Raw genomic sequence first — 15,936 nt, forward strand, 5'->3', positions numbered from 1 at the left:
AAGTACTGCAGCAACATCGATTACAACTCAACCTACCACTAAAGAAACCACACCTGCTCTATTTACCAGTGACACATTAAAACTAACTTCATCTCAACCTGCAACTACTACACCATCTCTGACAAGTACAGAATTATCAACTTCAGGAACATCACTTACAACTCAACCCATCACCAGTGATGCCACAACCTTTCTATCTATTAGTGACACAGCCACACCAACTTCACCTGAATCTACAACTACAACACCATCACTGACAAATATGGAAACAAGTACTGCAGCAACATCAATTACAACTCAACCTACCACCAGTGAAACCACACCTGCTCTATATACCAGTGACATATCAGCACTAACTTCTTCTCAACCTGCAACTGCAACACCATCTCTGACAAGTACAGAATTATCAACTTCAGGAACATCACTTACAACTCAGCCCATCACCAGTGATGCCACAACCATTCTATTTACTAGTGACACAACCACACCAACTTCTCCTGAATCTACAACTAGAACACCATCTCTGACAAATATGGAAACAAGTAGTAGAGCAACATCGATTACAACTCAACCTACCACCAGTGAAACCACACCTGCTCTATATACCGGTGACACGTCAACACTAACTTCATCTCAACCTGCAACTACTACATCATCTATGACAAGTACAGAATTATCAACTTCAGGAACATCACTTACAACTCAACGCATCACCAGTGATGCCACAACCATTCTATCTACTAGTGACACAACCACACCATCTTCACCTGAATCTACAACTGCAATACCATCACTAACAAATATGGAAACAAGTAGTACAGCAACATCGATTACAACTCAACCTACCACCAGTGAAACCACACCTGCTCTATATAGCAGTGGCACATCAACACTAACTTCATCTCTACCTGCAACTACTACACCATCTCTGACAAGTACTGAATTATCTACTTCAGGAACATCACTTACAACTCAACCCATCACCAGTAATGCCACAACCATTCTATCTACTAGTGAAACAACCATACTAAATTCACCTGAATCTGCAACTACAACACTATCACTGACAAGAATGGAAACAAGTACTGTATTGTCTAAAAGTACAGGAACAAGTGTATCAGCAACTACTCCCCAATCTATCATTAGTGAATCAACAACTATTATTTCAACATTTGCTGAAACAACCCAAACTTCAGCTAATATTTCATCCCTGACAAGCACAGCTCCATTTGCTTCTGCAGCATCTGTTACTTTACAGGGTACCATGGCTGAATCTAATCCTTCCATATGGCCTACTGTGGCAACAACACCCATATCAGATGGATCTTTCACTACTACAACCGTACCCACAAACACAGCATCCTTAGCAACAGCCATTAATACTCAACCTACTAGTGGTGAATTTACCACTTTTAAATCCACAATGGCAGCAACTGCATCATCAGAATCTACAACTATTTCTACTGTACCGACAGCTCAGTCCTTGACTGGTAATGTAACAACCGTCTCTTCAACTGAACTTACTACTGGTACACGCATAAATATGGGAGCAAGCACTTCATTAACATCAATTACGACCCAATCTGCTAGTGAAATTACAACCTCTGCAGCAAGCACTATTGGAACAACATCCAGTTCAATTGGTAGTACAAGGTCATCTCTGGGTACTGATAAAACTACTGGTTCAGACACCTTACAAGCAAAATCTACTACAAGTGAATCTGTGACTGCTTTGTTGACTAGCACTTCAGCAGTACCTATTATACAAGAGACTGTTAATATGATAACTGTACCCGGAAATATGGCAATATTCAACAGTACTCAGTCTTCCTTTAGCAAAACTACTACTTTTGTACCACCTGGTGCACAAAAAACATCTGATGTTTCCTCAACCAGTACGTCTTTGTCTTCTACTTCTTCTACTCCATTTATAAGTACTCAACAAAATATGAATAATTTTACTGCTGTCTCAACTGCACTCCCAAAAACTTCTAGTGCCAATACTGGAACAACAGCCAACTCTACAGGTAATAGTTTGAGTGGTACTACCACAGTGGGAGAAACCAACAGTATTACTTCCTCTATTTCTGGATTTTCTACTAAAGAGATTACTAATAATACTATTGCTGCCGAAACCACCAGTAATGGGGCCATTATCAGTTCTATTTCTCAGACAGCAGCATTTACAATGAAAGTTACCATGAATGGTACTACTACTGAACAACCTGCTGCTACCTTGACCGTAACAATTGGATCTGCTACCCCTACCACCTCCATAGTTACTGGGGTTGTTGTTTCTAACATCACAGTTTCCAGTGTTAATGAAAGTACACTTATCACTACAACAGTATCTGGTAACATAAATAACAGTACCATGAGTACTACTAACGTTTCTGTTTCGGGAACTGTTACCACTAATACTTCAGGGCCAAGCACTATGCCTCGTACTGCTAGTAGTACATCATCAGATTTTACTGCTACTACCACTGCAATAAATACCACAACCACATCTGGATCCAGTACCTCCATAACTCCTTCTGGAAGCTCCCCTTCTACTGGGAGTGCTTTTAGTAACACCACAGGTTCTAACATAGGAGGGGACATAGTTACTGCTTCTACAACAGTATCTGGTACCATTAATAACAGTACCATGACTACTAGTGTATCGACTGTTTCCCAGACTAACATAAGTACCATAAACACAGTAAGCGTAAGTACTTTAGGCACTGGTACATCATCAGATTTAACTGGTACCACAATCAATACTACTGGCACCACCACAACTGGATCTAGTTCTTCTATGACTACTGGAAGCTCTAATTCAACAATTACTGCCCTCAGTGGATCCATTTCTTCTACAGCCCCTAACAGTTTCATTGCTACCACAAAATCTGTCGTAACTATTGCAAGTAATAATGACACTATTGTGACTTCTGGATCAAGCGCAACTGCAATGAATTCTGCAGCTACAAGTTCCAATCCTGGATCCAACACCATCACATCCACTGCAACGATTACCAGTAAGTTACAAAAACGTTGTCCATATTAAAGATATTGTGGGTGATGTGGTTACTGAATTATTCAACAAGTTACCCTTTTTTTCTACAGCCATAAATAGAGGAATGTCTACCCAAAGCGTTGTCACCTCCACTCAAACAACCTCCGACCAATCCGCATGTAAGTACTCAAATAACAAGGATAATTCTAAGAGTAAATCAGTGAAACAAACCTCGAGGTTTAATACACCAATTAGACTTTTTATAGGTGACCAGGATATCATATACAAACACGAGGCATTCAATGATTTTGGGAGACCATGGCATCAATCTTGATTCACCAATGTGGAAATATTTGTCATTTTTTGTAAGATCCTAGTTAAATTAACTAATGGGATACTCAACTTTTTTTTATGGGAGAGCAGGACTGGGTTCACTGGTGTTAAGGCAATCAACAATATTGTGAGACATTAGAGTTAAGGGGAATTGAATTATTCTAAAATTTTCCCAAAAAGTCAAGTGTGACTACTGACTTGTCCTCTGTGCAGCTCCCTCTAGGCTCTTTTTTTCAATATTGAGTCAATATCCTGTTCCTGTATCTTCTCTGCTGGAGTCGTAGCTCATGGACATAGATTTTAGTGCTTAAGGAAATATGCAAATTGCCTCTTTAGAGAGAAAGAGGACTAGAACTTTTGTGCCACCTATAGGAAGTAGCAATACTAAATGTCAGTGTCGACCCTTTAACGGGCCTTCACTTAGGAAAAAAAAAACGAAATCAGAATCTCATTTTGCAGACACTGTGTTTCGGGGTACTGCCCCTCATCAGTGCAAAGTGTGAGATTTGGTTTGACTGGGTGAGAAGCGTCTGACTGGGGGAACCAAGGAGTAACGTTTCTCCATGTGGAGAGTGCCTAAGGAAAAAAGAGGTTGGGGGAGTTGTGAGGAGGACAGGATGAGACGCTCTTGCAGCTGGACAGTGACAATGACAGTACAATGAACAGGACAGGAGACTGGCGAGATCAGCATGATTATTTCATTTTCATCCTACATTTACTAATTTCTTTTGCTCTGGGATCTGTAGAGACCCCAAAGTGTAACAAGGGAAATTTGCTTTGCATAGAATAATGTTAATGTAACTCGAATTTTCTGGCCAAGTTCGAGGAAACTATCGAATTAAAATTTTACAGGCTCACTCAACATTATGAAGCCTGGAATTTTAAAGGAAACCAGGGATTGATTTACTATTAGGGAGGCAGTTAAGTTTGGCAGATTAAGATTTAATTCACAGATATGAAGTTATTCAACATTTTTAAGAAACTAGTATCGATTTTTTGATATTCATGTGTCATTGGATGTCGGATATATGAATTGAAAATTTAAAAAAAAATTTAAAATTTATAAAATTTAAAAAAAAACAACAAAAAAGCAAAACAATAATAGACACATTTCATTATGTCTCTTTTGCAGTGCAATACTGGGAAATCATTCTGTTTGGACTGGTTGCTGTGTTGGGTGTTGTATTACTTGCAGGATTAATGTGTGGGGTAAGTACTTCTATGATAAATCCTTATTGAAGTTGCGTGGATTGTATATATGTGGCATAAACCAATTATTACCCCTTCACTCCCTGGTCATTTTCAGTTTTTTCATTCTTGTTTTATCCTCCCTTTCTTCCAAAAGCCAGATTTTTTTTTATTTTTCCTTCAATTTAACCATATGAGGTCTTGTTTTTCGAGGGACCAGTTTTATTTTTGAATGACACAATTTATTTTACCACACAGTGTACTGGAAAACAGGAAAAAAAATCCAAGTATGGTGGATTTTGCAAAAAAAAAAAAATGCAATTCCACAAATGCTTCTCTTTTTTAATTTACCATGTTCACTATATGGTAAAACTGACCTGGTAAAACTGACCTGGTAATAGGATTTCCCAGGTCAGTACGAGTGCGCAGATACCAAACATGTTTCATTTTCTTTTATTTAAGTGGTGAAAACAAATGTAGAAATTTGTATCAAAAGAAGTTTTTGCATTTGTTGTCATTTTCCGAGACCCCTACTGTTTCCATTTTTCATGATCAGGGACTGGGAGAGGGCATTATTTTTTGTACTGAGCTGATGCTTTTATAGATACCATTTGGGGTAGATACGATGTTTTAATCGCTTCTTATTGCAATTTTTCGGTACCCAAAAAAACTAATTCTGGTGTTTTCATCCGATCATTCTGCGATCACCAATTGCCTGCGCTATACGTAAGGCTTCAGCACTGCTATGTATAGCAGAAATCACAATCTCCTATGAACGCCGGCCACAGACCGGCATTCACAGGAGGTTCATAATTACAGGCACAGTGGACATCAGCAGACCCCCTGCTGTCATGAAAACCCGTCTCGATCATGTGACAGCGGCGCCGATGGGTGGTCGAATTGAGCATTTCTGGGTGGCATGTGTTAAATCCCGCTGTCAGAGATTGACAGTGGGATTTAACTGCTTGATAGCCGCTGGTGGAGCTCCAATCCACCTGTGGATGTTAAATGCACATGATGGTTAGTTGCGTGGGGAAAGTCAGGGACACCACTTATGATGCGAATATATATTATATTTCATGCAGGGATTTAAGGGTTGTCCAGTACTTTTATATTGATGACCTATCTTCAGGATAAGTGGTGGAGGTGCAACACCCAGCACTCCAGCAGTAAAGTTGTTCCCTATGACAACTATTGCCGGATATGCTAAGCCGAGCAGGACAACTTGGCTAACTGTATAGTGGTAGCAGTAAGATACTACAGATCTACTCCTATTCTTTTGAATAGAGGTGGATATGCAGTACCTGGGTCACTATGCAGTTGACGAAGATGTGCTAGGCAGCTACTCAATTGAACACATCTAATTCATGTTTAATGCAGATATGATATGACTATGCTTCTTCTTGCAGATTTTGGCCTGTTTCCGTTCCACTACCACATATGTTGTGACCAGTTATCCAGGATACTTCACTCATTACGGTTGGTTAAATTCTACACGTCCATCCTTACCGGCAGACCCTGAAAAAGGAATAGAACTGAAGGAACATCAGAGAAGACCATCGGCCCCAAGAGGAGAGCGGTACCAACAATACAGGCAATCCCAACGGGGGCAACACCACAAGTAAAAATACAGAAACACGTTGTCATAGATAAATTACACCTATGTGAAGACTATTGAACATACCCTAGAAAGTTCTTTCAACGAAACAGAAAAATTGTTTTCAGTATTGATGATTTTGTATTATATGTGTAGGCAAACTTATAACTACTTCAGCTATAGTGGAAACCCTTTTTTCCATAACTAACTACACATAACAATCTGTATCCATGTACTGTATATATACATTGTTTTACTATGCTGTAAGCCTGGTCATACAGCACCTTGAGGTTCCAACATATTTTTCTATTTCTATTATATTATATGATAAATATGCTGAGCATTATTTGTATATTTGTATATTTCCTAGAAAGTTATATTTATTACCATGTTTGTGTTATGGAATATTTAAATGCACAAAATAAAGCTGGTCTTCCTATATTGTTTTATTTTATTATCGCCATCTTTGTCTTTAAGCCATTGCCATTATAAGGGTTCTCTCATGTTATTAAATTGCTTTAGACACCATAAAAAAGCAAATTTGCATTTACTGATATTTTCCTGCTGCAAGAGCTTTTTTTTTACATTGTGTAGAGCTGGTTTCCAAGAAGCTCGGCAACCAAAGTTTGTCTGACTGTGCAAAGTAGTTACATTGCAAAATAGAAGTTAACTCCATGCATCCCAGTCAGATTTCTCCAATATGTAGATTTCTATACAGCAGTAAGCTTCTCACCTCCCTCCCCCTCCCTCTCAGCTTCAAAGATGGTATCAGTTCTCTACAATTTAAAATCTCTAGCCCCATCATCATAAGCTTCTAGAGCAGTTCTTCTTATTATGGCTCTCACTTACCTGAGCTGTGTGCTTGTTCAGTAAGATCTCTCAAGGCCATAGATTTCTATACAACAATGAGCTGCTCAAATCCCTCTCCCTCATTTTAAGCTCCCAAGGATCATAATCTTCCAGACCAGATTACCTTAACCATGGCTCTCACTTTCCTGAGTTGTGTGCTTGTTCAACTGCTCTATTATCTCTGTATGCAAATATGGTGATAACAGGGTAGACTCAGAACAAATCCTGACAGTAAATGTGTAGTAGCAGGACAAAACTCCTGGATTGGAATTGTTTTTGAAGGAGGAATGCCTTCCCCCAAGTAACCAGGAAGTAAGGAGACTGCAGAGCTCTGAGCTGCTCAAGACACAATTTGAAAATATCACTTTAACTACTCCAATGTTATTATAAAATTGCAATAACATAGGTAAAGTGAATAGAATTGATTATATGGTGACAATGAAGAGAAGAGATGTGGCCAGGATGCCCTACCAGAAGATGAGAAGCCAATGGAGGCCACCTAACATTCTGGGCAATGTCTTTCTGGTATACCTTAAGTTCTCACATTAATTCAGATACAACATGTTCTACCTACCTATATTTTGAATGGACCAAGAATTATCCTTCATGACAGTTGTATTTTCGAACTATAGTGTCACCTTTCAGATTCACAATGCCTCTGCCACTCTGGAAAAGATGTTCAGGAATGGTCAGTAGAGCGTGACAAAGAGATCATGTCTTAATCTGTCTTATCTGTGGGATGGGCTGCAAAAACAAGTGCAGTACAATCCTTGGAAGCTGCACTGAACAAGTTACAGGACAATTGGGGTCTGCTTTTAATGTCTTGGTGCCAGATGCTAGAGATCTATCACAAGTGTGTTACATCCTCCTGAAAGATCTGGGGTTAGGTCATCTTTACATACTGTGAATTGCAGGTCTTTCATTTAGCCTATGTGTTTTGTTCCTCATATTAAATGGACTTTGCTTTTGGTGCTGACGATGTTAACCACTCTTTGTATGCTGGTTAGAGACACGCTGCTCCAACTCACAGCTGCTCCTGACTTGCTAATTTTCTCTCTCAAGAAAACCGGGTCAGACCTTCTCATCCCTGCCTATGAAAGTTTACTTCCTGGCTTGTTGGAGTTGATGTGCTGAAGTTGGAGTTCGTAGTTGCTGCTGGAGATTGCCTTGTGCTGTTTTTGGATGTATGCTTTCACCATTATCCGATTCCCATTTAGTTTGTACCTTCCTATCTTTCCCTTTATTCCTCTCTACTCTTGGTGAGTGTTTTTGCATGTAAGTTGCTTTTTGTTATCACTGTTTGTCTTACGTGTTTATACACTAGCATATATGTCACAGGCCTCCTGGGGGTGAGTGAGGGGACAGCTTAGGACATTAACAGGAGCATAGTAAGGTCAGAGGGTCAGAGGCTCGGGCCTCTCTACCTTCAAGAGTACCCCTAAGACAGAGATAGTTAGGATCCCAGTTCCAGGGACTGTTTGAGGTTCACCTTCCTTACCGAAGACCATCATAGCATGCAAGATCACCTTCACAGGCCTTGTGAAGTCCCTGCCTCATTGAGTCACAGTTGTTTTTGACAGTGTATGCAACACAGAGTACTGTGTCTGTGTACCATAAGCAGGACAAAAACTTGAAGGGTATATGTACACTATGCGTCAGCACTCTACAAATAATGAATACATGTTGTTAGGGGTCGAGTTCCCGCCTCTGCACAGGGAGAATCTCGGCCATCTCCGCTGCGGTCTCCCATTCTCCTGCCACAGTGGAGCCTGCTCAGCGGAGATGTTGGTCCCAGCGTCTCGCTCAGTCTGACTCTTTGCAAAGGGTTACTGCTGCTTTTCCAGCTTCTGCCATTGAAGTCCTGCTTTTCTCCTTCTGAGCATGCCCAGAGTAAGATCTCTCATTGGAGATCGAGGGTCACATGCTTGGATACTGCAGCAAAGCCCATTGGTTCTCCAGGAAGGTCCTGAAGGTGCTCAGGCTCTGTGGCAGTCTCTCATTGGTCCTTCTAGGAAGGCCTTGTACTTGCTGCAGCTATATAAGGTTCACATGGCCGCACGGCCATGTGCTAGTATCAATGCATGTTATGAGTTTTGCACCAATGTGGTCACGCTTGTGTGGATTTAGGGACCCGGCTGAAATAAGCCACTTAGAATACCGGCACCTCCGGTGAGGAGATTGTGTGTATGGTTTCAGGGCCCCAGCTGAAATAAGCCACCTAGAATACCGGCTCCTCCGGTGAGGACATTGTATGTTTGCCTTCTTGACTGCGTGACCACAAGCTGCTATTTGCTCAGCAGTTACTGTGTATTCCTGTGGAGTTTAACAGGACACAGTCCTTTCTTTATAGCGACTCTGTGAAGCAACAGAGATCGCTTCTACCGCCATATAGTGCCGCCGTTTGCCAGCAGCAGGTTCTTTTCCTGCATGGTGGACCCCGGGCTGCGAACGCACCAAATAACATCTCTATATTTACTCGCTGCGTTCCGCCAACCCTAAGAGTATACTAGCGCCAGGGTCTGGCTGGTAAATGGTGGACGATCAGCGTCTACAGCGGTACATCCAGCAGCTGGAGGGTAGGTTGGCGGCTCTTGAGCGCACAACCTCAGCTGTGGATGTTACCGCAGTCGCTGCTCAGGCTGCCAGTGTAGCTGCAGCCAGTTTGTCCTCTGCCACCCCTGCTCCGACTTTATCCCGTCTCCCGCTTCCAGACAAGTTTGCTGGTGACAGTAAGCTATGTCGGGGATTTGTGAGTCAGTGCTCCATACATCTTGAGCTCCTGGCTGCACGGTTTCCTACGGAACGGGCGAAAGTGGGATTTATTTTATCCCTTTTGTCGGGCAGGGCATTGGAGTGGGCAATGCCGCTATGGGAGCATAATGATCGTGTGGTGCAGAATGCTCCTCTCTTCCTGGACGCTCTGAAACAGGTCTTTTTGGGACCTCATGTCACCCACGATACCGTGCTCCAATTGTTGGCAATAGCACAGGGTTCGTCCATGGTCAGCCAGTTTGCCGTCCAATTCCGGACTCTGGTCTCTGAGCTGGAGTGGCCGGATAAAGTCCTTATTCCGGTGTTCTGGAAAGGACTGGCAGACCATGTGAAGGATGCCTTGGCCACCAGGGAGATTCCCGCCACACTGGAGGAGCTCATTACTATATCTACCCGCATCGACCTCCGTTTTAACTAGCGTTGGTTAGAGCGGACCCAGTGTAGGCAGAGGTTTCGGCTGGCTCCCACCTTCGCCAGACCTCTAGAATCTTCCGTTCAGGTGTCCGACTCCTATGAGGCCATGGAGATTTCTCAAGCGGGACCTAAGTCTCAGACCGCTCGAGTACCTGTGGTTTGTAGAAATTGCCAACAACAAGGACATTATGCAAATAAATGTCCACGGCGGTCGGGTAAACAATCGCGTCTAGTAACCATTGAAGGAGGTTCACTAGACACAGCGGCGTTTTCCTCCAAGCTGTCCTTCAAAGGGACAATCATGTTAGGCTCATCCTCTCTAACAGTCGAGCTTTGTGTGGACTCTGGAGCAGAGGGGAATTTCATGTCCTCTGCTTTTGCTCTGTGCCATGCAATACCTCTGGTGATGCTCGCCAAACCGGTGACTGTTAGAGTAGTGAATGGGTCGACACTTCCCTCACAAATCGCACACCAGACTGTCCCTTTCACGTTATCTGTTGTGATTCGGTTCGTGGGCTCCCCCGGTGGTCTCTTGTGGTACTGGTGTCCTGCAAGCTTTGCCTTCTCAGTTCACCTGTTCCTATCAGGATGTGGGAGTATCCTATTTAACCTTGCTCCTCAGTCATTCTAATGCTGGCCATCAATGTATCCAGAGTGATTCTGTTGCATGTTCCTGCTCCCAGTTTTCTGCTCAGCTAAGTTGGACACTTTAGTCCTTAAGTCTATTTTTGTATGTTTTGTCCAGTTTGCACTTATGTGAATCTCTGCAGCTGGAAGCTCTTGTTGGGCTGAAATTACCACTCCAGTGGCATGAGTTGTCACATGAGTTAAGGTAATTTCAGGATGGTGTTTTGAAGGGTTTTTCCGCGAAGTCCTCTGTTGTATCTTTCTGCTATTTAGTTAGCGGGCCTCTCTGTGCTAAATCTGCTTTCATACTACGTGTGTCTTTTCATCTGCTCTCACCGTTATTATATGTGGGGGGCTGCTATCTCCTGTGGGGACATTCTCTGGAGGCAAGCCAGGACTGTGTTTTCTTCTACCAGGGGTAGTTAGTTCTCCGGCTGGCGCGCGGCATCTAGAGACAACGCAGGAATGCCCCCTGGCTACTTCTAGTGTGGTGTGTAGGTTTAGCATCGCGGTCAGCTCTAGTTTCCATCACGCGAGAGCTTGTCCATTTATTCTATGCTTCTGATGTTTCCTTGCCATTGGAAACCATAACAGTATGGCCAGCCCAAATGTTTAATCTATAGGCTGAAGCAGGAGAGAAAAGGAACTGTGTGAAACCTTTTTTTTTTTTTTTTTCCTTCCGCTGAAGTTGCACTCCAGCTCTAATTGCAGTCTCCTGTTTTCCTCTCCTCTTAACCCCTGAATGGCTCAGACTTTATCTGTTGAAATATGGATCCCCAGAGTCTGGCTACCAATTTGAATAATCTTGCCTCTAAAGTTCAGAATATACAAGATTTTTTGTTACATGCTCCTCGGTCTGAACCTAAAATTCCTATACCGGAGTTTTTTTCTGGAGATCGATCTTGTTTTCTAAATTTTAAATACAATTGTAAATTGTTTCTTTCGCTGAGATCTGATTGTGCTGGAGATCCTGCCCAGCAAGTAAAAATTGTTATTTCTTTACTGCGGGGTGACCCCCAAAATTGGGCATTTTCATTGGCACCAGGGGATCCTGCGTTGCTCAATGTGGATGCGTTTTTTCTGGCTTTGGGGTTGCTTTATGAGGAACCAAATTTGGAGATTCAGGCTGAGAAAGCCCTAATAGCCCTCTCTCAGGGGCAAGATGAAGCCGAAATATATTGCCAAAAATTTCGAAAATGGTCTGTGCTTACTCAGTGGAATGAGTGCGCTCTGGCGCCAATTTTCAGAGAAGGTCTCTCTGATGCTGTAAAAGACGTCATGGTGGGGTTTCCTGCGCCTACGGGTCTGAATGAGTCCATGACAATGGCAATTCAGATTGATCGGCGTTTACGGGAACGCAAACCTGTGCACCAGTTGGCGGTGTCTTCTGAAGAGGCACCACAGAGTATGCAATGTGATAGCTTTCTGTCCAGAAGCGAACGACAGATTTATAGGCGCAAAAATCATTTGTGCTTCTATTGTGGAAATTCTACTCATGTTATATCAGCATGCTCTAAACGAACAGAGAAAGTTGATAAATCCTCTGCTATTGGCACTTTGCAGTCCAAGTTTATTTTGTCTGTAACTCTAATTTGTTCGTTATCTTCTATTGTTGCGGATGCGTATGTGGATTCTGGCGCCGCTTTGAGTCTTATGGATTGGTCCTTTGCCAGGCGCTGTGGGTTTGATCTAGAGCCTCTGGAAGTTCCTATACCTTTAAAGGGTATTGATTCTACACCATTGGCTAGTAATAAACCACAATACTGGACACAAGTGACTATGCGTATGACTCCAGACCATCAAGAGGTGATTCGCTTCCTTGTACTGTATAATCTACATGATGTGTTGGTGCTGGGATTGCCATGGTTGCAAACTCATAACCCAGTCCTTGACTGGAAAACAATGTCTGTACTAAGCTGGGGATGTCAGGGAAATCATGGGGACACATCTTTGGTCTCCATTGCTTCATCTATTCCCTCTGAAATTCCTGAGTTTTTGTCTGATTATCGTGAGGTTTTTGAGGAATCTACTCTTAATTCTCTTCCTCCTCACAGAGATTGCGATTGCGCCATAGATTTGATCCCTGGCAGTAAATTTCCTAAGCGTCGTCTATTCAATCTGTCTGTACCTGAACATGCTGCCATGCGAGAGTATATTAGGGAGTCCTTGGAAAAGGGACATATTCGTCCTTCTTCGTCTCCTCTTGGAGCGGGGTTCTTTTTCGTAGCTAAAAGCGATGGTTCTTTGAGACCTTGTATTGATTATAGACTCTTGAATAAGATCACAGTCAAGTATCAGTATCCTTTGCCATTGCTGACAGATTTATTTGCTCGCATTGAGGGGGCGAAGTGGTTCTCTAAGATTGATCTTCGCGGTGCGTATAATTTGGTGCGAATTAAGCAGGGGGATGAGTGGAAAACCGCATTTAATACGCCCGAGGGCCATTTTGAGTATTTGGTGATGCCTTTTGGTCTGTCAAATGCCCCTTCGGTCTTTCAGTCTTTTATGCACAATATTTTCCGTGAATATCTGGATAAATTTATGATTGTGTATTTGGACGATATCTTGATTTTTTCGGATGACTGGGAATCTCATGTTCAACAAGTTAGGAGGGTTTTTCAGGTTTTGCGGACCAATTCTCTGTTTGTTAAAGGTTCAAAGTGTGTTTTTGGGGTTCAGAAGATTTCTTTTTTGGGGTACATTTTTTCCCCCTCTTCTATTGAGATGGATCCTGTGAAGGTTCGGGCTATTTGTGACTGGACGCAACCGACTTCTCTTAAGGGCCTTCAGAAATTTTTGGGCTTTGCTAACTTTTATCGTCGATTCATAACTGGTTTTTCTAGCATTGTCAGGCCTTTGACTGATTTGACTAAAAAGGGTGCTGATGTTGCAGATTGGTCTCCTGCTGCTGTGGAGGCCTTTCGGGAGCTTAAGCGCCGTTTTTCTTCTGCTCCGGTGTTGTGCCAGCCTGATGTTTCTCTTCCTTTTCAGGTGGAAGTTGATGCTTCCGAGATCGGAGCGGGGGCGGTTTTGTCGCAGAAAAGTTCAGATTGTTCAGTGATGAGACCTTGTGCGTTCTTTTCTCAAAAATTTTCGCCCGCCGAGCGAAATTATGACGTCGGTAATCGGGAGCTTTTGGCGATGAAGTGGGCATTCGAGGAGTGGCGTCATTGGCTTGAGGGTGCTAAACATCAGGTGGTGGTCTTGACTGATCACAAAAATTTGATTTATCTTGAGTCGGCCAGACGTCTGAATCCTAGACAGGCGCACTGGTCGTTGTTTTTCTCCCGGTTTAATTTTGTGGTTTCGTATCTGCCAGGTACTAAGAATGTGAAGGCGGATGCCCTTTCTAGGAGTTTTGAACCTGATTCCCCTGGTGATTCTAAACCTACGGGTATACTTAAGGATGGGGTGATATTGTCTGCTGTCTTCCCAGACCTGCGACGTGCTTTACAAGAGTTTCAGGCGGATCGGCCTGATCATTGTCCGCCTGGTAGATTGTTTGTGCCGGATGAGTGGACCAATAGAGTCATCTCGGAGGTTCATTCTTCTGCGTTGGCAGGTCATCCGGGAATTTTTGGTACCAGAGATTTGGTGGCTAGGTCCTTCTGGTGGCCTTCCCTGTCTCGGGACGTGCGTACTTTTGTGCAGTCTTGCGATGTTTGTGCTCGGGCCAAGCCTTGTTGTTCTCGGGCTAGTGGGTTGTTGTTGCCCTTGCCTGTTCCTAAGAGGCCTTGGACACACATCTCTATGGATTTTATTTCTGATCTCCCTGTTTCTCAGAAGATGTCCGTCATTTGGGTGGTGTGTGACCGCTTTTCTAAGATGGTTCATTTGGTGCCCTTGCCCAAGCTGCCTTCCTCATCTGAGTTGGTGCCCCTGTTTTTTCAGAATGTGGTTCGGCTGCATGGTATTCCGGAGAATATCGTTTCCGACAGGGGATCCCAGTTTGTGTCCAGATTTTGGCGGGCGTTTTGTGCCAGGATGGGCATTGATTTGTCTTTTTCGTCTGCATTTCATCCCCAGACAAATGGCCAGACGGAACGTACTAATCAGACCTTGGAGACTTATTTGAGGTGTTTCGTGTCTGCTGATCAGGATGACTGGGTCTCCTTTTTGCCGTTGGCTGAGTTTGCCCTTAATAATCGGGCCAGTTCTGCCACTTTGGTCTCCCCTTTCTTTTGCAATTCAGGGTTCCATCCTCGTTTTTCATCTGGTCAGGTGGAGTCTTCGGATTGTCCTGGAGTGGATACCATGGTGGATAGGTTGCATCGTATTTGGGGGCAGGTGGTGGACAATTTGGAGTTGTCCCAGGAGAAGACTCAACGTTTTGCTAATCGCCATCGTCGTGTTGGTCCTCGTCTTCGTGTTGGGGACTTGGTGTGGTTGTCCTCCCGTTTTGTCCCTATGAGGGTCTCTTCTCCTAAGTTTAAGCCTCGGTTCATCGGTCCTTATAAGATTTTGGAAATTCTTAACCCTGTGTCTTTTCGTTTGGACCTCCCAGAATCCTTTGCTATCCATAATGTCTTCCATCGGTCATTATTGCGGAGGTATGAGGTACCACTTGTGCCTTCTGTTGAGCCTCCTGCTCCTGTGCTGGTTGAGGGTGAATTGGAGTACGTGGTGGAGAAAATCTTGGACTCCCGTGTTTCCAGACAGAGACTTCAATATCTGGTGAAATGGAAGGGCTACGGTCAAGAGGATAATTCTTGGGTTACAGCTTCTGATGTTCATGCTTCTGATTTGGTCCGTGCCTTTCATAGGGCTCATCCAGATCGCCCTGGTGGTTCTTGTGAGGGTTCGGTGCCCCCTCCTTAAGGGGGGGGTACTGTTGTGATTCGGTTCGTGGGCTCCCCCGGTGGTCTCTTGTGGTACTGGTGTCCTGCAAGCTTTGCCTTCTCAGTTCACCTGTTCCTATCAGGATGTGGGAGTATCCTATTTAACCTTGCTCCTCAGTCATTCTAATGCTGGCCATCAATGTATCCAGAGTGATTCTGTTGCATGTTCCTGCTCCCAGTTTTCTGCTCAGCTAAGTTGGACACTTTAGTCCTTAAGTCTATTTTTGTATGTTTTGTCCAGTTTGCACTTATGTGAATCTCTGCAGCTGGAAGCTCTTGTTGGGCTGAAATTACCACTCCAGTGGCATGAGTTGTCACAT

At 43.3% G+C, this 15,936-nt stretch overlaps 1 protein-coding gene across 1 annotated transcript; it reads left to right on the forward strand.

The window, feature by feature from the left end:
- Positions 1-3,109: 3,109 nt before the first annotated feature.
- LOC143806075 (uncharacterized) lies at positions 3,110-6,632 on the forward strand. Its single transcript, XM_077286014.1, has 3 exons — positions 3,110-3,177; positions 4,464-4,540; positions 5,929-6,632. The coding sequence occupies exons 1-3, from the start codon at positions 3,123-3,125 to the stop codon at positions 6,142-6,144; spliced, it is 348 nt and encodes a 115-aa protein (XP_077142129.1). The 5' UTR covers positions 3,110-3,122; the 3' UTR covers positions 6,145-6,632.
- The last annotated feature ends 9,304 nt before the right edge of the window (positions 6,633-15,936 follow it).

The sequence above is a fragment of the Ranitomeya variabilis genome, chromosome 2 (genome assembly GCF_051348905.1).
Source record: "Ranitomeya variabilis isolate aRanVar5 chromosome 2, aRanVar5.hap1, whole genome shotgun sequence".
Lineage (NCBI taxonomy): Eukaryota > Metazoa > Chordata > Amphibia > Anura > Dendrobatidae > Ranitomeya > Ranitomeya variabilis.